At 35.2% G+C, this 21510-nt stretch overlaps 2 protein-coding genes and 1 non-coding gene across 3 annotated transcripts; 1 reads left to right on the forward strand and 2 right to left on the reverse strand.

Moving 5' to 3' along the window:
- Positions 1-373: 373 nt before the first annotated feature.
- On the reverse strand, positions 374-4299 carry LOC108989367 (nuclear transport factor 2-like). Its single transcript, XM_035686687.1, has 9 exons — positions 4228-4299; positions 3144-3345; positions 2485-2797; positions 2137-2375; positions 1899-2046; positions 1642-1763; positions 1378-1437; positions 1066-1117; positions 374-905 (listed from the first exon to the last, which is right to left on the reverse strand). The coding sequence occupies exons 2-9, from the start codon at positions 3333-3335 to the stop codon at positions 691-693; spliced, it is 1341 nt and encodes a 446-aa protein (XP_035542580.1). The 5' UTR covers positions 3336-3345; positions 4228-4299; the 3' UTR covers positions 374-690.
- A 5770-nt stretch (positions 4300-10069) lies between these two features.
- TRNAT-CGU lies at positions 10070-10141 on the reverse strand. The gene has a single exon. It is a non-coding gene; the product is annotated as a tRNA-Thr (tRNA).
- Positions 10142-18256: 8115 nt separating this feature from the next.
- LOC108989370 (cell division control protein 48 homolog B-like) lies at positions 18257-21444 on the forward strand. The gene is made up of 6 exons (XM_035686688.1): positions 18257-18445; positions 18543-18587; positions 19095-19150; positions 19338-19487; positions 20131-20238; positions 21132-21444. The coding sequence occupies exons 1-6, from the start codon at positions 18284-18286 to the stop codon at positions 21256-21258; spliced, it is 648 nt and encodes a 215-aa protein (XP_035542581.1). The 5' UTR covers positions 18257-18283; the 3' UTR covers positions 21259-21444.
- The last annotated feature ends 66 nt before the right edge of the window (positions 21445-21510 follow it).

Below are 21510 nucleotides of genomic sequence, written 5' to 3' on the forward strand. Positions count from 1 at the left end.
TTGTTTAGACTTGTTTGATGGTGTGTTGTCAATAATAAATATGAGATGAGAATTACATCATATTTAAGTCTAAATCAAACCAAGTGGTTATATAATCACTTGAAGATTAAACTTCATAGTGGTCACATCATCCTTTTTCATTTTGATAATCCCATAAAAATTAAATTTTATAAAGATATGAAAGTGATAGTTTCCATTAACATCTCTTCTCAATGATCAGATGAACTGTTAAGATGTTATTAAATAATTAATTTTTTATTGATTTAAACTTTCGAATTGACAAAATTAAAATATGGATAACATAAAAAACAATAGTCTAAAAATTAGATTATGTACTCAATAATCCAAAATTCAAAACCCTAGAAGTAATGGAAAAAATAAAATTAAAAAACTGACATTTACAACATTGAGAAATGTTAGGTACAAGTTTTAAATAGATAAATTTCGTGTATATCTTTTATAAAAAAGTAGATCTCACTAAAAAAAATATATATATTTTTTATACTTTTCAAAGTGAGATTCCCTTTTTCTACAAAAGTTTGCGCGAAACTTATTTGTTGAGAGCTTTGTACGAATCATTTTTCATTGTCATTAAAAAGAGAAAAAAGAAAAGAAAAGAAATAAGTAAAATGATGAGCCGTCACGGCCAAGTTCATGCTGGCTGCAGCCTTGAGAGCGCTTCACGGGTAGCTAAGCTCTGGCCATTTTGTGTCCATTTTCTCCATTCCGTCCAGTACCATTATGGTGTGTTCGACTTGAGAAATCACCTCTGATCTTCTCAAAATCATTTCTGCCATAGCCCCTACCTCCACCAAAACTCCCACCCCTGAAGTTTCCACGAATCCTGAAGTTATCATTTCGAAAACCAGCCCGTCCTGATGGAAACTTCCCTATATCATTGTTTGCTGCATGAGAAAACTTAAACTCCTTAGCTAGCTCCAATTGGATGGGAAGGAGAGTAGGTTTGCCCAACTGGCAAAGATGCTGAGATTTCCAGGAAACCATTCCACAAACACAATATCAAAATTAAGAAGAAGAATGATGGGTAAGAGTTCAACTACTTGCCTCTCCTTTCCTCAATGTGAAGTTTGCGATCGAACATGAAGATTGGAGAAGCCTGATCAAATAGAAAAGTTGAAAGTTAGATGTAGAATCACATCAGAACTTCTAAAAACCAAAGTTGCAGATCAGTTCAGAACATGAGGCTTTCTAAAAGCTTCAGTAAGAAGTGGTTGTTTAGGGGGAAAAGAACCCAGTAAAAGCATGGTAACAAGCATAAGATTGAAGCTTGAAATTAAGCAAGACAAGATGGGCTTTAGGCTCACGACAAAGAAACAAATTAAGGGGCAAAGAAAATGAAACAGCAGAGGTCAATACCTGCATGGCACTCTGCATGGAACTAGCAGACTCATATTCAACAAAACCAAAGCATGACCCCTGTTGCAAGATAAAAGATTGCAGTGCAGAATACTTGAGTATCATGAATGGTAATGCTACTCATCATTATTTTTCTCATTATCCCATGATGTGGTATTAGATTATAGGTTCACAAATTGATGAGAAAATGGATGATGAATAGATTTTTTCCATGAACAATAATAACTCTAAATGGAATTAGGCCAAGTTAAGTTTGAGATGGACCTTGCTACTTCTAACTTGAATACCATCATGCTTGATCGGACCAAATGTTTTGAAAACTACTTCAAGTTGTTCGGCGGTGGCATGCATAGGCAGATTTGGGAGAAATATGGCATAAGTCTTCACTGAAACAAGAATCAATCAAATATTTTAGAACAAACAATTAGTTGGTAACCAAAACAGAAGGCGTTATAACATCTCATTCTCAGCAACATTCCAGGTATCAATGAACAAGAACACAAGAAGATCAAACACAAAACCTGCATGATCATTTACTGTTTCCAAAGTACTATTGGAACTAGCAGCGGAAGCTTGATCGGGTGCTACAGATGCACAGGACCGATTTGTAGATTGGAAAGGGGGAGCCCTCACATGAAATGGAGAATCATTCTTCTTCAATGCATGCACCTGGAACGAGCAGGATTATATACACAAGGCAATTGAGTATTTTCAGGTCAGTGAGATAACACTAGCAAGACGGCTATAAATTTTACTCACCACTGATGCAAAAGACTTCTTTGGAGCATCCTCCTGGATTGTAGGAGCTGTCTCAGTGAGTGGACTTTCAGCACTCTGACTTGAATGATCAATTGAATGCTTCTCATGATCAATTCCCTTTTCACTAACTGACAATTGGCCGTTGGACAATTGTTGACTATCATCCTTATGTTCATGAGTATCATCCTCTACATGGGTAGTTTGATTGGGTTCTGGGTGGTCAGAACCATGAGATGGCTCTGCAATTTTGAAAAAACAATAAATCCATCAGAGAGGATACTTACCAGGACACCCCGAAAGAAAAACAAAAACAAAAGAATATAGAACACCTCGAAACAAGATACTTACCTGCAGACCCAGGTGTTAAAGCAACAGCTTTTGAGGAACTTTCTGTAATCTGATTATTTGCCACTGAATCAGCCTGATCATCGGTTTCAGATTCACCCACATGTCTGAAAAAATCATTCAAGACAAAGTATCCTTTCTCTTGGGGGGCTAGAAAGAAAGATTGAGTAAATTTCCTTCTATAATTGTTGTCTCCAGTTAAACAACCAGTAACTAAAACCATCACCCCACCCTGGTATGAAAACTCAGAATCAGCAGTCAATATTTCTGCCTTATACTTCACGTTGTCCAAGGATAGTATCCTGTCATTAATGGCCTGTTCCAAAGCGAAAAATGTCAATTTATTTTAAACAAAAAAAAACTATTGAAATTATAACTGGCTAGTTTAAATACTATAAAAAATCATAAAAAAAAATTAATTTTTGAGAATTTGAAGTACCCTGCATGATGTGTGTGTTTTAGTTGGAATATTGACGATGCTTTTGCAGGTAAAGTCTACAAAATAAAATATTTTTTTTTATCTTATCTCATTTTATCTTATTCAATTTTTAAAAAAATATTTTATCTGATCTCGTATCATATCATTGAACTATATAATTAAATGATTTCATGCATGTATATTTTATAGATAGATAGATATTTAATTATTTGGAAAAACGTACTTGCAAAGTTGTGACAGATGAGATGACACCGTCAGGTCCAGGTCGGGTAAGGATGCTTGAATCATTGTAAAATCTGTGAACCTCCTCCGGTGATTGATAAAGAGTACAGTAATACTGATCCACGAATGCATTTCCAACCATCTCTGCACTTGGTACTGCGCCTGACTCATCTTCGCTCATGTGTGTTGTCATCTCGATCGATCTACATCAATACAATACATGAATACAATATTAATGGATATCATGAACAATCTTCATATATCATCGTTAATCTTTGTCGTCTGTACGTACTCTCGAAAGTATATATATAACAGTGTTTTGTTTTGTGACTCCAAACTATTAATGCTGATCAACATGATGAGCTCAATCACCACGCAGTACGCTTAAACATGAAGAAGAAAATAATTCTAAGCAATAACAATAAAAATTACAATATTACAAAAACAAAAACCTTTCTGCTTATCTTCGGGTTATTTATATGAATAATTTTAAATACAATCGTAGAGTGTGTAAATAATTTTTTTAAAAAAATGATAGAATTTATTATTAAAAAATTTGTTTTTTATCATGTAAATCTCATATTTATTAATTTTTTTAAAAATTATTACACGACGTTTACAAATTTTATAATTGTAAATATCGTTTTCCTATTTATATATGTTCTGTTCCACGAAATAGTTAAAAAGTGTGAACACCAGGGCCCCGAAAACACTATTTAAAAAAAAAAAACCTCATCGATCAGAGATCAGAGGTATTTAATCTGCAGTATAACAAGAGGAAGTACTAGACTTCAATAAATAAATAAAAACAAAGCAACTACTCTAACCTCGTCTAAAAACAACACCTATTAAATCAGACCTCGTTAAAATTAATCCCACTGAAATCAGCAACAACATGATCAACAACATTAAACAGCGTACGTACGTGAGAACGATAATCAATATTGATCCAAGACGTGCGAGATTAATATCATGTTAAGAATGACGTTGTCCAAGAGCTAGCGATTGATATTGAAAGAATGATAAACAGGGATATCATCATGAAGCCGTGATCGAAGAGTATATATATATATGATCGATGTTACCTGGGCGTGCGAGGAGATTGAAGGTACTGTAAAGAACGCTGTGGCCAGTGGGAGGCGTACGTACGTTGAGAGATCAGATCATCATGTGGTTAATTAATTAATTTGAGAGAGAGAGAGAGAGAGAGAGAGAGTTTTGAGGACGGAATATATATATATATATATATATATATATATATATATATAATCGTGATTATAGACGTAGTTGATGAGGACGGAAACGATGATGGAGAGCCAAAGTATTCTGATCCACTAGCTTGATCGATGCAGATATATATCTTAATTTGGTTGGGTTTCCTAATTCCTTATATAATTCCTAGTCCATCACGAACTCTTACAGTTCGCATATATATCATACGTGCATGCAGCATGCTACAGCTAGCATATCTTAAACCTTAATTATTATTTTTTAATTTATTGGGGAACTGGGATTTAATTTGAACGGCTTCGATTAATTTGTTTTTAGTCGTGGACCCGTGGTCGTGGTGATCATGATCAGTTCGATGTTCAGCAATATTGGTGGGGTTCACAATTAATATTTGTACATACGTGTAAGATACATTAGTTCTACCTAGCTAGAATATATAACTTAAGAAATTAAAAAGGGACAACATAATTTTACTTTATTTTTTAAAAAAAAACAACATAAATAAATGCATAATACTAGCCGAATTTGTTGCTGATTTTTTTTTTTCTCTCTTATCTTTTTACTAGCAGGTAAGCGATTAATTCGAACTTTCTAATATATTAGATTTGAGGAGAAAACCATCTTATACGAACTTGAAGGTCCATATCTCAAGTGAGATAGGTAGAAAGACTCAAAATATTTCAAGCCATTATTAAACGAACAATAAATTGCTTTATGAATTTATTTATTGTCCAATACTTTAATTTGGCTGATTCTCCCTAATTTTAGGGTTTCAATCTTTTCTAACGTTTATAATCAAGAAATACTTTAGATTGTAAAACTACTTTTTAACGCTAAATTGTTTTATGAAATACTTGTTAACGCCTGAAAATGGCTCAGCCTAGAATGAGAGAAAGATCCATGAGAGAAAGATCCATTCTCGGATGCATTGCGATGGGGGTTGGGCCTCAATCGGTGAGGTGTGGAGCCCCCGACGGTGATCTAGTGTGGCTGTATGGTGTCCATGCGTACGTCCATGGCTGTGAATAATATTTAATTACTAAGAAAATAATTAGAGATGGATACACAGATTTACATGGTTCAGCACAAGGCTTACATCCACATGGGTTTGGGGAGAGGAGATTCCACTATAGATGATTGTTTATAGTCTCTTGTAGTCTCTTATTTCTCACTGTACAATGGAAGCTAAAGTCTACTTGCTGAAGAAGATGTTTTTCTGGAACTCTCTCTCTAGAGATTGAAGAAGCAACCAAAGAAGAAGCCCCAAGAAGCCTGGCCAAAAATCTCTCTAAGCATCCAAAAGAAAAGTCTTTGGAACTGTAGTCATCCTATCCATTTTATCTCATGCCCCATTTGCTTTATGTCATTTCCACTTACTTTACATCAAATCACTCATTTTCTCTTGTGATACATTACTTCTTGCCTTCCCTTGTCCTTTTTCTGTCTCATTTCCATATCTCTTCCTTTGTCTTCTAGTGATGACTCATCGATGGGCTGGGCCTTGAAAACCATTTTGGGCTTGGTGTATTTTATCCCCTCACAGGGCTCATAATTAATATTTGTTCGTATGTATAGTGTACATTAATTCTACCTAGCTAGAATATAAAACTCAAGAAATTAAAAAGGAATAGCATAATTCTTTTTTTTTTTTTTAAAAAAAGAACGTAAATAAATGTGTAATACTAGGCAAATTTGTTGCTATTTTTTTTCTCTCTTATCCCCTTAGTGGCAGGTGAGCGATTAATTCTGAGCTTTGTGGGATATTAGATTTGAAGGAGAAAACCCTCTTAAACGAACTTGAAGGTCTATATCTCAAATGAGAGAGGTAGAAAGACTCAAAATATTTCAAGTCATTATTAAACGAAAAATAAATTGCTTTATGAATTTATCTATTGTCCAATACTTTAATTTGGCTGATTCTCCCTAATATTAGGGTTTCAATCTTTTCCAATGTTTATAATCAAGAAATACTTTAGATTGTAAAGCTACTTTTTAACACCCAAATTGCTCTATGAAATACTTGTTAATGCCCAAAAACGGTGCAGCTTAGAAGGGAAGAAAGATTCATTCATGGACCCACTGAGATGGGTTGGACCTCGATCGGTGAGATGTGGAGCCCCTAGCGGTGATCCGTTACGGCTGTATGGTGTTTGTGCGTACGTCCATGGCGGTAAACAGTATTTAAATGCAGAGAAAATAAGAGAGATAGACACACAGATTTATGTAGTTTGGGATTATGCCTATGTCCACGGGGGTTTGGGAAGGAGATATTTCACTATAATATGTTTGTTTACAGTCTCTCATAGCCTCTTATTTCTCTATGTACAATGAGAGCTGGAGATCTACTTGCTGGAGAAGATGTTCTTTCTAGAGTTCTCTCTCTCTAGAGGTTGAAGAAGCAGCCGGAGAAGAAGCTCCCCAAGAAGCCTGGCCAAAAATCCCTCTAAGCGTTCAAAATAAAAGTCATTGAAATCGTATGCACCATCTCTATTCTCCTACCCCCTTTGCTTTATGTCATTTTCCTTTACTTTACGTCAAATCACTCATTTTCTCTTCTGATACAATACCTCTTGCCTTCCCTTGTTCTTTCTCTGTCTCGTTTCCCTTTATCTTCATTTATCTTCTAGGGATAACTCTTCGATGGGCTGGGCCTTGAAAACCATTTTGGACTTGGTGTATTTACCCCCACACTGGGTTCGCAATTAATATTTGTATATACATGTATGACATATTAACTCTACCTAGCTAGCATATATAACTTAAGAAATTAAAAAGGAACAACATAAATCTTATTTTTTTTAAAAAAAAAAAGAACAACATAAATAAATGTGTAATACTAGCCGGATTTGTTGTTGATTTTTTTTCTCTCTTATCTTTTTATTGGTAGGTGAGCAATTGATTCAAACTTTCTGAGATATTAGATTGAAATGATAAAATCCTCTGATATGAACTTGAAGGTCCATATCTCAAGTGAGAGAGGTAGAAAGATTCAAAATATTTCAAGCCATTATTAAACGAACAATAAATTGCTTTATAAATTTATCTATTGTCTAATACTTTAATTTGGCTGATTCTCCCTAATATTAGGGTTTCAATATTTTCCAATGTTTATAATCGAGAAATACTTTAGATTGTAAGACTACTTTTTACCATCCAAATTGCTTTATGAAATACTTGTTAACGCCTAAAAACGGTGCAGCTTAGAAGGGAAGAAAGATTCATTCCTGGACGTGCTGAGATGGGCTGGGCCCCGATCGGTGAGGTGTGGAGCCCCTAGCTGTGATCCGTTACAGCTATATGGTGTTCGTACGTACATCCATGACGGTGAACAATATTTAAATGTAGAGAAAATAATGAGAGATAGACACATAGATTTATGTAGTTTGGGATTATGCCTACGTCCACGGAGGTTTGGGAAGGAGAGATTCCACTATAATATGATTGTTTACATTCTCTCATAGCCTCTTATTTCTCTATATACAATAGAGTTGTAGATCTACTTGTTGGAGAATATGTTCTTTCTAGAGTTCTCTCTCTCTCTAGAAGTTGAAGAAGCAGCCGGAAAAGAAGCCCCCCAAGAAGCCTAGCCAAAAATCCCTTTAAGCGTTTAAAATAAAAGTCATTGAAATCGTAGGCACCATCTCTATTCTCCTGCCCCCTTTGCTTTATGTCATTTCCTCTTACTTTACGTCAAATCACTCATTTTCTCTCCTGACACAATACCTCTTGTCTTCCCTTGTCCTTTCTCTGTCTCATTTCCCTTTATCTTCCTTTATCTTCTAGTGATAACTCTTCGATGTGCTGGGTCTTGCAAACCATTTTGAACCTGATGTATTTACCCCCACACTGGGTTCGCAATTAATATTTGTATATACATGTAGGATACATTAACTCTACCTAGCTAGAATATATAACTTAAGAAATTAAAAAGGAACAACATAAATCTTATTTTTTTTAAAAAAAAGAACAACATAAATAAATGTATAATACTAGCTGGATTTGTTGCTGATTTTTTTTCTCTCTTATCTTTTTACTGGTAGGTGAGCGATTAATTCGAACTTTCTAATATATTAGATTTGAAGGATAAAATCCTCTGATATTAACTTGATGGTCCATATCTCAAGTGAGAGAGGTAGAAAGATTCAAAATATTTCAAGCCCTTATTAGACGAACAATAAATTGCTTTATAAATTTATCTATTGTCTAACACTTTAATTTGGCTTATTCTCTCTAATCTTAGGGTTTCAATCTTTTCTAACGTTTATAATCGAAAAGTACTTTAGATTATAAAGTTACGTTTTATCTAATATGTCAGTTTATATATTTATTTTTATTGGATCTTTTTATGGCAGTAGCAATTCTCATTTTAATCATGAGTTTTCATATGCTTAATTACCACCATAATTTATTAATGCACTTCTAAGAATATATTGGAAAAATAAAATAAAAGAATAAAATCCTATCATTTAATTTTAAGTTTATAAAATATAGTTTATTTTATTTTATTTTTATAAAGAGAGAGCTTAAAAGATATCACATATCCCGTTAATATTGAAAATTTGCTTCAATATAAAATGAGTAATACTAGATATAGTCATGAGTCATGTAAATACAACACATTCATTTTGAAAAAGAGTAAGATCTATTTTAAAAAAATTAATTTTTTTATGTGGGTCTTATATTTACTCAATTTTTTCAAAAGAAGTGTGCGACGCTTGCGCACTCTATGACTAAAAATATCATTTCTCATATGAATCTGATCAATTATTTAATGCAAGATTGTGTCTCCTTTCTCCATTCACTCATCTTGTCTATTAATACTTCTTTTACTTAATTTTATTTTACTTTCTTTAAGGTTGAAAAAGACAGGTTTACTGCTTTTCGCCAACTCCCGAGAGGCACGCGCGGCATAAGCAGATTCACATGTCAAAAATTGTTCGAACAAAAGTGGTGATTTTGCCAAAATCACCACACGTGGTTCTCATGCACCGCCCACATCTACGTGTGGTCCTCACGCGCCACCCCTTCTGGCAGCTATTCTTGACACACGTACTAGATCACCAGACTCGCCACCAATACCAGATTTTTCAAATAGGACATTTGTAGCTGAAAAGAGATAAGTGTTGTTGCCTTCACGGGACGTGACAAGTTCTGATGTCTACTAGAGTCGATCCAAACTATAATCCGTCATTTTTCGCATTTATACTATGTTTTCCTTTTTGGTTTCCTTCTTGTTAATTAAAATAAAAAAGAGTTCGTTTCTTGAACATTTGTCTGTAGAGGTTAGGTCATCTCTTTCTATGAAGGGTGAAGTTGAGTCTTTGTGTTAGGCAGAAAGTGTAGTTTCTTGGACTTTTTCTCTAAAAAGTAGTAATAATAGTGAAGACCAGACCAGTCACAAAAAGAAATAGTATACTGGTAGAGCTTTAAATACATTATTTTGATTTATGATGTCCTATTTTGATATGAGAACATTCCAGAATGTATCCGGTCATGTATATAAGTTTCTTTGATAAATGAATGATAACATTTTCCTCAAAAAAAAATTACAAAGCCCCTGTCATTTAATTTGAAATTTATAAAATAGAGCTTTTTTCAATAAAATAATGTTAAAAAAAGTTATAAAAGTAATAAAATCTCAAATCATCTAACGGGAAGGTTGTTCCGTTGACTTTCCCAGATGATAAAAATATCAGAAGCTCCCGGCGAGGATCGAACTCGCGACCTTTCGCTTACGAAGCGAACGCACTACCACTATGCTACGGAAGCTTCAATTGCGTGTTCGTTTTGAGTATAGTTTCAATTTCTCCTGCATTCGTTTCAACTTTTGCCAATTCTAATTTTCCTTCCTATATATTGGAGTGTGAACCAGAATAGATATTTCCAAAATTTCTTTTATAAAAAATAGTAATCTTATGTCAAAGTTTTTACACCACATTATCCACATAAATAATTTGATTTATAAGCTTCAAATTAAATTTTATCTTCTAAATCAAATTATACCACGTAGATGATGTGTGATGTAAATTAAGATCTTCAAATAAAATTATTCTAATAAAATTTAGAAACTTTATCTTTTACACACCTAACACATAATTGATGTGGAAACCTTTAACATTACTATATTAAAAGAAAAATTATACTCATCATTTCTACACCACACACCTATTTTTATTATTAATCTTTTTATTTTTTTTCTCTTATCATATGTGTGGTGTAAGGATGATGAGTAGAATAACTCATACTAAAAATTATTTGTATTTTGGTCTTTTTAAAGTTATAATGGGTCACACTATAAGTAGCGTGCTAATACACCTTATATCTTTATGAACTTTTTTCTTTTCTTTTTATCATGTTTAATAAAGTTTTTATCACAAGTAACTTCTCGATAATACAATACTAAAAAATCATTTTATGTAGAAGAATATTGAAAAGTCGCGCAAAATAGAAATTAACTAAGAAATCAAAATAATATATATATATATAGGTAGTTAAAGATATCAAAGCAAAATTTTAAGAAATCGTTAAAATAATGATCACAAGATCTTGGTCATGAAATGATAACTTTTGAATAACTCTTCAAAAGAAAAATCATTCCGGAAGTTAGTCACCACCTTAAATTATACAAGTAACTTATTACAATCGAATTTGCAATACCACCAAGATCATGGCCTTCGTTAGGTATCGAGATCAAAAGATATAATTGTTTTGCTTCGATCAACTAGGTTGATATCTCTATATCTTAATGGATTTGCCATGCCATGCTTGTGATTTATGCTCTAATTTCAATTTAGACTTTACCCAAGATATGACAATTCAATTGAATTACATTTTATAATTATAAGAATATGTCAATATATTATATTTTTTACTAACAAATACTTTAATAAATAAAGAGAGAGAGAAAAGAAAAATATATACAGATTTATTTACACATATAAATAGTACATTCAGAGAATATTTAATTTGCTTTTACTTTTTAAATTTTAATTACTAATTGCTTGGTGGTAGTACAAAATATTAACTTGTTATCAAAAAAGAATAATAATACATCGAAATATATTTTAATTTATTTCACAGTCAATTTTTTTTTTATAAAATTATTCTTAATTTTTATAACGAGCTACCACATAAGCATTAGATTCATAGAACTTGTACAATTTGCACAAGATCCCATGACCATCAAGCATCATTTTTTACCATGTAATGTAACCAAAGTGCTCGCCCATGATCGAGATATGTTATTGTTTGCCTCAAGGTGCGAGCTCCCCATACTCGCACCTAGGAGTAAAGGTGGCGAGCATTTTTTATAGCACCGAGCAAAGTGCGAGTGCTTCACTTGCAATACTGGATGCGAGGAAAGTGCGAGTGTTTCACTATACTTGATACTTGCATTGAGCAAAGTGCTCATCCCGGGTGCGAGCACCATGAGGTCGTCCTGCGGGATGAGAGCATTGCTCGCGCCTCTGGGTGTAGGAGCTTTTGATCAATATATTGCTTGCCCAATAGTGCGACAAGCACTTCTGATGAACATCATTCTCACTGGAGCGAGCATTTTTAGTATTCCCTAGGAGAAATACTTTTTCTCACCACCCCTCTAGATGAGCACTCTTTCATGCTCTTTAACGATGCTCGCTTTGGGGGCAAGTTTTGTTGCTCCTCATGGTGCTTACCTTGAGAGAAAAAACTTTCACTTGCCTTACGGGAGTTGATGCGACTCTCCCCGTCATTCGGGTTCTCTTTGCTTGCCCTGGGCTTGCCGCTGGAGCAATCGTTGCTTGTTGAGGGGCAAATTGCAAACACTCTTTGCTTGCACGGGGTTTGAATTTTCTTTGCTCGCTTAAGGTTCGAGTATGGAATGAACTCTCCAATAAAGGAAACATTAATATAGAAGATAAAAGGAGATCAAGAACAATGGAGATATAATACTAGATGAATGTAACAATCATGCAAGAGATGAGCAATAAAGAAGATAATGATAATGACTATGCCTGGGGGTATTCAAGGTTCCCAATTCCTCCCAAAGAAAATACAAACTGTTTCAGCAATAATTTTCCAGATCTCCAAACAAGGACCCTCTTTCCCCTTCATATACTGGAAGATGATGACTTAAGTTAGCAGCAACCAACTAAGGCGATGAGCCAATTTTAACTCACATTAACTGGGCACATGGGCCACTAAACTACTTTAACAACTCAAATAAAGTACAAGATAACAACTCAGTAGGAGCTCATCAAGCCCAGCCCAATTTTATTGGATTCATAACAAATTCCTCCCTTTAAAGAACCTTGTCCTCAAGGTTCATTTTCACTAGCAGTTTTGCACTTCCACAATCGCAACACGTCTGATGCCTACGGACAAAGGCCATGTCCTTGGAGTTATTGAGCCTGATGTCTGGATAAAAATGAGGAACACTCGGTTCAAGACTTGAAGGATGAGGAGGTTTCAAGCTGTTGGAAAATGCTGCACCATAGAGAGGCATATTGTCTTCAAATTTCTTCATCATATTCCAAGGTCCATCTCCAATGTGATGCAAACTCCGCCTGTTAAATGACTTTGCACCTGTCCCCTCATTGCTTTTTGTGAAATCAATACCAACAATAAAATTATTGTTGTTATTGCCAGTATTCACAATAAAATTGGAAGACTCAAGGTCAGCACGTGTAAAAACTTCAGTCTCATATCCAACTAAGCAAATGTGGCCAAAGTTGAAATTACTACTGCTGCTCTTTGGATTGCAGCCACTAAACACAACAGTCGTGTTTGTCAATTTCCTGAACTTGGTTGTGTTCAAACTTGTACAAGCCAAGTAACTAGGGTTACATCCGACGGGGCTATCTTCCCTTTTTGCATTCTGATTTCCAGCATGTTTTTTGTCGTTCAATGGACAACAAATACCATGACATTCAAAAGTAGCCCAACTAACTTTGTAAGAATCTGGACCTAGGACATGAAACATTCTCTCATTTTTCCTTGGACATCACTTCTAATTGACATTTTCACAAATAGCTCACTTGCATCAAATAGACACCCAATTATTCTTCTATACCCAAAAATCATCCATGGGCTCCATTGAATGGGTAGAGACTCGCTATCCAAAACACATACTACTAACAATGAAAAACTCAAAGAAACGTAGATGAGTGCAACATAAGCACCAAAATGATACAAGCACACCATCACAACGATCATGTTAAAAACCAGACAAAGAACTACACCTAACCAAGTTGAAAAACTGAACAACTGAAAATATAGTGCATCACTAACTCGTTTGCAATCATGAACAACTTTTGTGATGTAAACAGACTCGAATGTAGACTTCCAGGCTCTCATAAGCATCTTTCCACCCTGAATAGCATCAACCATATATATACCATCTGGAAGTGCAAGCTGCATGATACAGAAAGTTCCATGGCGAGCTAGGTCAGCACCAGCACCCTTGTATGTTAAACTCTCACTGGAACTGTTCTTTGGCATCGAAAACATACGTTGGCTCTTAACGGCAACATTAAAGAGGGAATAAAATTTTGATGGCAAGAGTAGTGTATAAAACCCATATAACCTCAGACCAGGTTATGGCTTATCGACTTCCTTCACCGTAATAGAATGCATTAAGAAATTTGATTCCCATTTCTCTATCACCTTGACTTTCAACATGCCAAAACATAGACCTTACCGGAGTATTTTATCGAACAAGTTGAGTGCATTGCTCGTACAACCATACATACTTGGAAGGAGGGCACCGTGTACATCGATCTCAGGCACAATAAGAGCTCCAAGAAGTGCTTCATCTCCCACGGATCTTTGGTGTTTCTTCCATGGTTTCTCTCTCAATTCTTTCATTGGACCTTTGAGTTGATCCATAACTCCATTTATAAATGCTCTGTTTAGCCTCAACCTGGAAATCAATACAGTCAATCCACCACCAGCTATTTCAAGATCAAGGGAGAGAGAGGTGACATCCAAAAGCAGCAGATCTTGCCCCTTCTCTTTACCTTCACCGCTCAAAATAGCCACTCAGACTGCAAAGTCATAGTCGACAGTTTCATCAGAATTGATGCTTGAATCTGCTACTATTTCTCTTTGAATAAAAAGATTTTTCTTAGCCATCTCGATGTGCAACATTGACTTCGACTCCACATCAAACACCATTTCCTGAAGGGCATGTTTGGTGACTACATCAAGCTGAGCAGTAGAGAAGAGAACGACTCTCCACACCCAATAACTCGAATACCTCAATTTAGAATCATGAAGAAAATTCTAGCGAATAGAAGAGAGACACCCCTTTACTCCAACCAGCAAATTCCTCCCAATTTTTAAGTAAAGACGCTTATCATGATTTTTGAGGATTTTTCTTAAATTTCTCTTTAATCCTTGAAAGAATTGATTCACCCTCCTATTACCAGAATATTCACCAGCTATGGCTTCCACTTCATAGATGCCATCTTCAATGGTGAGGAAAGAGACATCAAATGTTCCACCCCCCAGGTCGAAGACAAGCACATTCATTTCACCCAAATCGCTTGCCTTCTTATCTAATAGCGAGCTTGGATCACTTGTCACTATCTTGTTTATTCCTTCCACATCAGCAATCCTGGAGAACGCCCACTCAATAATTTCCTCATTAAGACGCAGTCGCAATGTTTGATCTTATGAGAGAAGATAATTTAATTTCAGTTATTGATTTTTCAGAACATAGGGAAGAGGGATTTCTGTGGGAACAGCTACCGTGGGCACTGCTACGATCTCCACCTCTACTACCTCTTCTTCTCCATCCTCCATCTTCGCAGCTTGGTCTTCCCAAACCAAGAAGGTTTCCTGCACTCGGTTCATGAAAACCTTGTAATTTGCTTGCATTCAGTCAATTATTTATGCGATGTGCAACATTTTATCAAAAATCTTTTCCATCAACGGTAGCAAATTTGCTTGCTGTTTGTTAAAGTCTACTCCGTCCATTGAAGAATTGGTGGCTTTAGATACCATTCGGAATGAACCCTCCAGTGAAGGAAACATTAATATAGAAGATAAAGGAGATCAAGAACACGAGAGAGATAATACTAGATGAATGTAACAATCGTGCAAGAGATTAACAATAAAGAAGATTCTGATAACGGCTATGCCTTGGGGTATTCGAGGTCCCAATTCCTCCCAAAGAACATACAAACTGTTTCAACAATAATTTTCCAGATTCCCAAACAAGGACCCTCTTTCCCCTTCATATACTGGAAGATGATGACTTAATTCGGCAGTAACCAACTAAGGCCATGGCCCAATTTTAACTCACATTAACTAGGCCCATGGGCCACTAAACTACTTTAACAACTCAAATAAAAATAAAAGATAACAACTGGAGCTTATCAGGCCTAGCCCAATTTAATTGGATTCATAATAGAGTAGTCCTTGATTGTCGTTGGGTCTTAACACTCTTTCATCGCCTATGGAGTAGACATAACTAGGGGTGTAAGTTTAAACTAGGAAATCAGAGAATCGGTTTGGACCGGACCGGATCGGTGGGCCCAATTTTGAACCGATCCGGTCTGGGATCGATTCTTGTATTATGCAAATCGGCTGGACTCGATCCAATCCCGATTTTGTGGTTTTCGGGACCTAATCGGACCGGTTGGGGGAAAAATGTATAAAAATTAATATTTTATATATATAAGTTTTATACAAAATTAATATTATACAAAATATTTTATATATAAGTTTTATATATAATATATAATTATATATGAAATTTTTATATAAAATATATATAATTATATATCATATATGAAATAATTTCATATTATAATTTATAAATTATAACATAAACATATCTCATATGAACAAGCTTTGGAACAATCTCAGATGTGTATATCTCATACCATAATTAGACTTTATATATAGCTAGTGATTTGTAATATCTGTATATGTATGTGTGTATATATATATATATATGTAAGTGTTAGTTGTTTTTCATGAACTTGGATGCAACTTTTTATAAATGTTTGTAGGAGTGAAAACCGATATCGATTCTCTGGCGGTTCTATTGAGAGAATAATGAGAGAGATTGAGAGAGAGAGAGAGAGTTGCAGAGATCAGATTCTAGAAGAAGAGCCTGGGGAAGAAGAAGACTCATCTCGAAATGACGTCATTCTATTTAAGTTTAAGTGGAATGGCGTTGTTGCAGACTTATTTTTTTTTTCTTACGTTCTTAATAAAAAGACGCCGTTTGGTTTAATGCCAAACAGCGTCGTTTCCATTATCAGTTGTAATACTTATCAACTAAAACGACGTCGTTCCACTTAAACTTGGAACGACGTCGTTTTGATAAGGGTATATTTAACAAAAAAAGTTTTATTATATCGGTCAGTTCAGAGGTTCGGTTCAACTTCAAATTGGGACCGAACCGCTGAACATTGGTTTCTTCAAATTTCTACTGCATGCCGACCAGTTCTCCACTGGTTCCTGATGCGGTCGATTGGTTCGCGTCGGTGGCTACTGGTGGCGTCAGTTTCTGTACAACCATAAATGTTTGTGTTAATCCGATGTAGTTTGCATGGTAGCCCTTCAAATTTTCAGATTGCAGGCTGCCCATATTTAGTTATAGAGGTAAGTTATTTTGCTTTAACTCTTTTTACAACCCGGTTTCAAATGGAGGGTAGTTATGTAAAATTTGAATTTAAATAAATTTAAATTATAATGCTTTAATGAAACGAAAGTATCACATTAAGTTGTAAAATAATTATATAAATATTAATTCCTAACAATGCACAATATTTTGAGGTTGCTAGGAATTAATTTATGCAAGTTCTAAGGTTCATTATTTTTTACTATTATTTAATATTTTATTATTATTTTTTTACTATTATTCATAAATATTCTCAACACTTCTAAAATATTCACACTATCCAAACGTATAGTTACTGATAGAGAGAAGATCAATGTACAACACAGATTACAACGTAACACTCATTCCATTCCCTCCATCCATTTCCATACACAGCACTAGCCCTCAACAGTCTCAACAAGTCTTGGTCTACAAACCAATTATAGATCTAGCTAACATGTTTTATTGCACAGAGAGCTTCTATTCATTTGTATTTATGTATGTATATTTAGACGACATATGGTATATAATATTTGACTTTTGGTACTGATCATGCATTTATATTGCAATTCTTTTTCTTTTGTCATTTATATTGCAATCTTCTGAGCTCTTTTAAACATCAATCTTGTGAGTTTTTTTTTTTTTTTTTGTACTAATCAGATTTTGGAATAAAACAGATTGTTTTAAAGCAATTTTTTTTTTTAAACAGATTTACATTTTATTAACATCGGATCGAATCGAATCGAAATTAGTAAAATCGAATACATACTGGTTTGATCCTAAATTTTATCTAAAATTAGACCGAATCAGACTGGTTATACTCCTAAACACAACTATGAGAGCTTGTTTGCCCTTGGGTTGGAATAGTTTTGCTCGCTCTTGTGTTCTAGCAATTTTTCTCGTTCCGGATTGCGAGTAATCTTTGCTTGCTCCTGGATTCGAGCAATTTTTGCTCGCCTACGAGTATTTTGCGTTCGTCCAGGTCCGAGCACTGACCTTCTATAAAGTTTTGAAAATATTAGTTTCTATTTTTTTTTTTTAAATTTCAAATAATCGGAGAATCGAACACTTTTTCCTCGTAGTTATAATTATAAAAGAGTTATAATTTAAAATTTTGCTATACAATCTCTACCACACTCTATGCTCCATATTTTTTTTTTTTGAGAAGATTTTTTGTATAACTTATAAGGCAATTATGTGCCGACCAAATTTCGATTGACGTAAGAAATGACTATAATGACCCAACTCTGAGCTGTGTATTCCTCTGAGCTCCCAATAAAACCTCAAAAGCCTCTCGTCTCTGAGCAGTTGGCGCTAAAATGGAAAGCCAAGGCACCAGCAGCAGCCACAACATCGACAGCCAGAACCGGTGGAGAGCAGAGCAAGCAATTGCCGGAAATGCAGAAGCTCTCCAAGCTCTCAGAGAGCTCATCACTTTCCCTCTCTATTACTCTCGCGAAGCTCAGAAACTCGGTCTTAAAGTAACAACAACGCACTCAATCTTTCATTCCGTATTCGATGGTTACCTTAGGAACTAGCTTTAGTTTCGTGCTAATTGGTTTTTGGGTTTGCTTCCAGTGGCCCCGAGGTTTGCTCCTGTACGGTCCACCGGGTACCGGAAAGGTATTTTGTTGCGACCTTGCATACTTTCTATTGTAAGTTGGTTTCCATTTAATTTGTCCAAAGGAAAAAAAAGTTGCTTTGCGTTTTGCTTTACGGTGAAGTTTGAGGAATGTTTTTCCTACTGCTTTGCTATTGGATTCGTGGTAAAATGAATGCGTTTCCGTGTGTTGTAGCGTGCTGTGTGTATGTTCGAATTGTGTTAGTTATATTTGGTTCTTGGAAAGAAAAAGGAGAAACGAAAAACGAATTGAAGATTTGTACTAAGAATTTGTTGCTAAAAAAAAATGGAGGGTTACTCTACACAGCGAATGGTGATGACAGGGTTTGGTTTTAATGTTTTGAATTCAAATTCTCCTTTTTTCCCCACATGATACGTCTTTCTAGGTTGGTCATTCTACTTGAATTTCTCTGAGTAGCTCATAGTTGTTGGCGAAATGATGGCTTCGTTTGGTCCGCATATTAAAAAGTCATAATATTATCTAATTTTATATTTTTGTCATATCCAAGACAAGCTTGGTGCGGGCAGTTGTTCGGGAATGCGGTGCACATCTAACCATTATCAGGTACTGCATTATCACCTTGCTTGTTATTTGCTTTGACTTTTGCAGACTGCCGTTTATGATGATTCTGAAACAATTGATTTTTATATCGTTTCATTATTTTTCAACTATTATAGGTTATACTAATGTCCTTATGCTTTATTCATCTGTTTCATCATTTTTGAATTTTTCTTGTGGGTATGGTCTGCAGTCCGCATTCTGTTCATAGAGCACATGCTGGAGAAAGTGAGAAGGTTCTGCGGGAGGCATTTTCAGAGGCATCGTCTCAGGCAGTGATGGGCAAGCCATCAGTTATATTTATCGATGAAATAGATGCACTTTGTCCTCGTCGTGATTCCAGGCAAGTTATGGAGAAGATGGATGTGGCATTAAGGAGTACATGGATGTTCCATTACTGCATCATTTAATCTTTGGACTTCATAGATTGTGCTTTCTATTAATACACAAGAAAAAGTAAATATTGTGTAGAAATTGAGAAATTTAGATGTGCTCTGAGAACATGGGGAGCATTATTAGATTATTGTTGTTAAATTTGGGTTGGGATGCTTGACGTGAGATGGCTCTGACGGGGCACATAAGGAGAGTTGCCAGTCAAGGCCTTGTCAGGTTGAGTTCATCTGAGTTTCCTAGCCTTTGGACTTGGCATTGATTTTCTCATTACTATAATTTTGTTCAGCTCTAGCCAAACGTGTCTTATGCTTGTAAGTATCATCTCCGTGGTGATATTTTTGATGAAATGTTGATTAAATTTATTGAGGCCGAAAGTTCAGGCTTTTATGATTTCTATATGATTTGCAATACTTCTCTTCTGACTGTTCTGTGTGGGCACATCTGCATTGAAATTTTCTGCACACTGCAGAAACAAATTTATAGGCTATGCTTGTCTATTATATATAAGGTAATGTGGAACATGTAATGTAGCTGAGTTGTAAACCTTTGATAATGATTTGCAACACATGCAATAAAGTATACTTCGAATGCAGAAGGGAGCAAGATGTTCGGGTGGCCTCTCAACTCTTAACACTAATGGACTCCAATAAACCTTCCTCAACTTCTGTACCACAGGTTGTTGTAGTTGCATCCACTAACAGGTTATTGTCTCTCTCATATCTGTATAGTTTCTGCGCTCTATTTTCCTATGAAACTTGACTATTGTATATCTATAAGACTTCTTCTTTGAGTTTTACTTCATCAACGTGTGATATATTTAGATGTCAACTTAAAGACCATATCTGATGTCATTTTGAAATACATGTACGCTGGTTTCCCTATCACATTTTTGTGTGGCTTTCCAGCTCTAGTTAAATTCAATTTTGTGCTTTTCTTCTGATCCATATTGATCCTGCTAATCACAATTATCGAATGGCATGGAAAATTTTAAAACCCACCCATGGGTAGCCCAAGGGTAAGGGCGAACTTGTGTGCATGAGCCCCATGTCACAGGTTTGATTCCCCCTGGGATCAAACTGCAATTTAAGTGGGAGACCATGGCGGTGGGTTGCTGTGCTAGTCTCTTGGGGGGTTTAGGTTCCATGGATGGGTGAGTCCTAAGGGCTCTGCCGTGGGGTAATTCCCCCGTCATCAAAAAAAAAATAAAAAGGAAAATTTGAAATGTACATTGTCCTGCATGCTCATTGACGGATATAACTGTTATATTGTTGTGGTTTAAACTTTTGATGCTTTCCATTAAATTCCATGTGAAGACCATACTAATTAATTACCTAGCTAATCTTTTGCCGATATTAGTAGCTATTCATTTGCTAATAGTGCGCTCAACTAACACTACTAGAGGTTTAGTATCATATAATTTCCAGCTTGTCCCGTATAGTCAGGCTTTTGTCTATTTCATGCTCAATAAAATTTTGTTTATCGATAAAAAAATCATCTAATTTCCAGTTCCTTTATATATTTTATTTAATTTTTAATTTTCCACTGTTTGCCTAAAACTTTGGATTTGCTTTTAACTATTATTATATGTACAAAGGGTGGATGTAATTGACCCTGCACTAAGAAGATCAGGGCGTTTTGATGCTGAAATTGAAGTTACTACACCTACTGAGGAGGAGCGCTTTCAAATTCTCAAGGTAATCATGAATCTGCTAAATTTATAAGCCATCCCTGGTTTGTTGTTTGGCAGCGTCCCTGAACATCAGCTTCTAAAAGTGCTGGACTTTGGCCTCTGTAATTCTAATCTTGGCAATCTCAATCGTAAAATTTCAGATTTCTGTCAATTTTATCATTCTGTTCTATTTTCCTTGATATGCTGCTGTTAAATGTCATAATGCTGCACACGACCATGAAAGCTACACTGTATTGGTAAGATAAAATGATAAACAAATAAAGAGGAGGGAGGGGGGGGGGGG

The sequence above is a fragment of the Juglans regia genome, chromosome 16, assembly GCF_001411555.2.
Source record: "Juglans regia cultivar Chandler chromosome 16, Walnut 2.0, whole genome shotgun sequence".
Classification (NCBI taxonomy): Eukaryota; Viridiplantae; Streptophyta; class Magnoliopsida; order Fagales; family Juglandaceae; genus Juglans; species Juglans regia.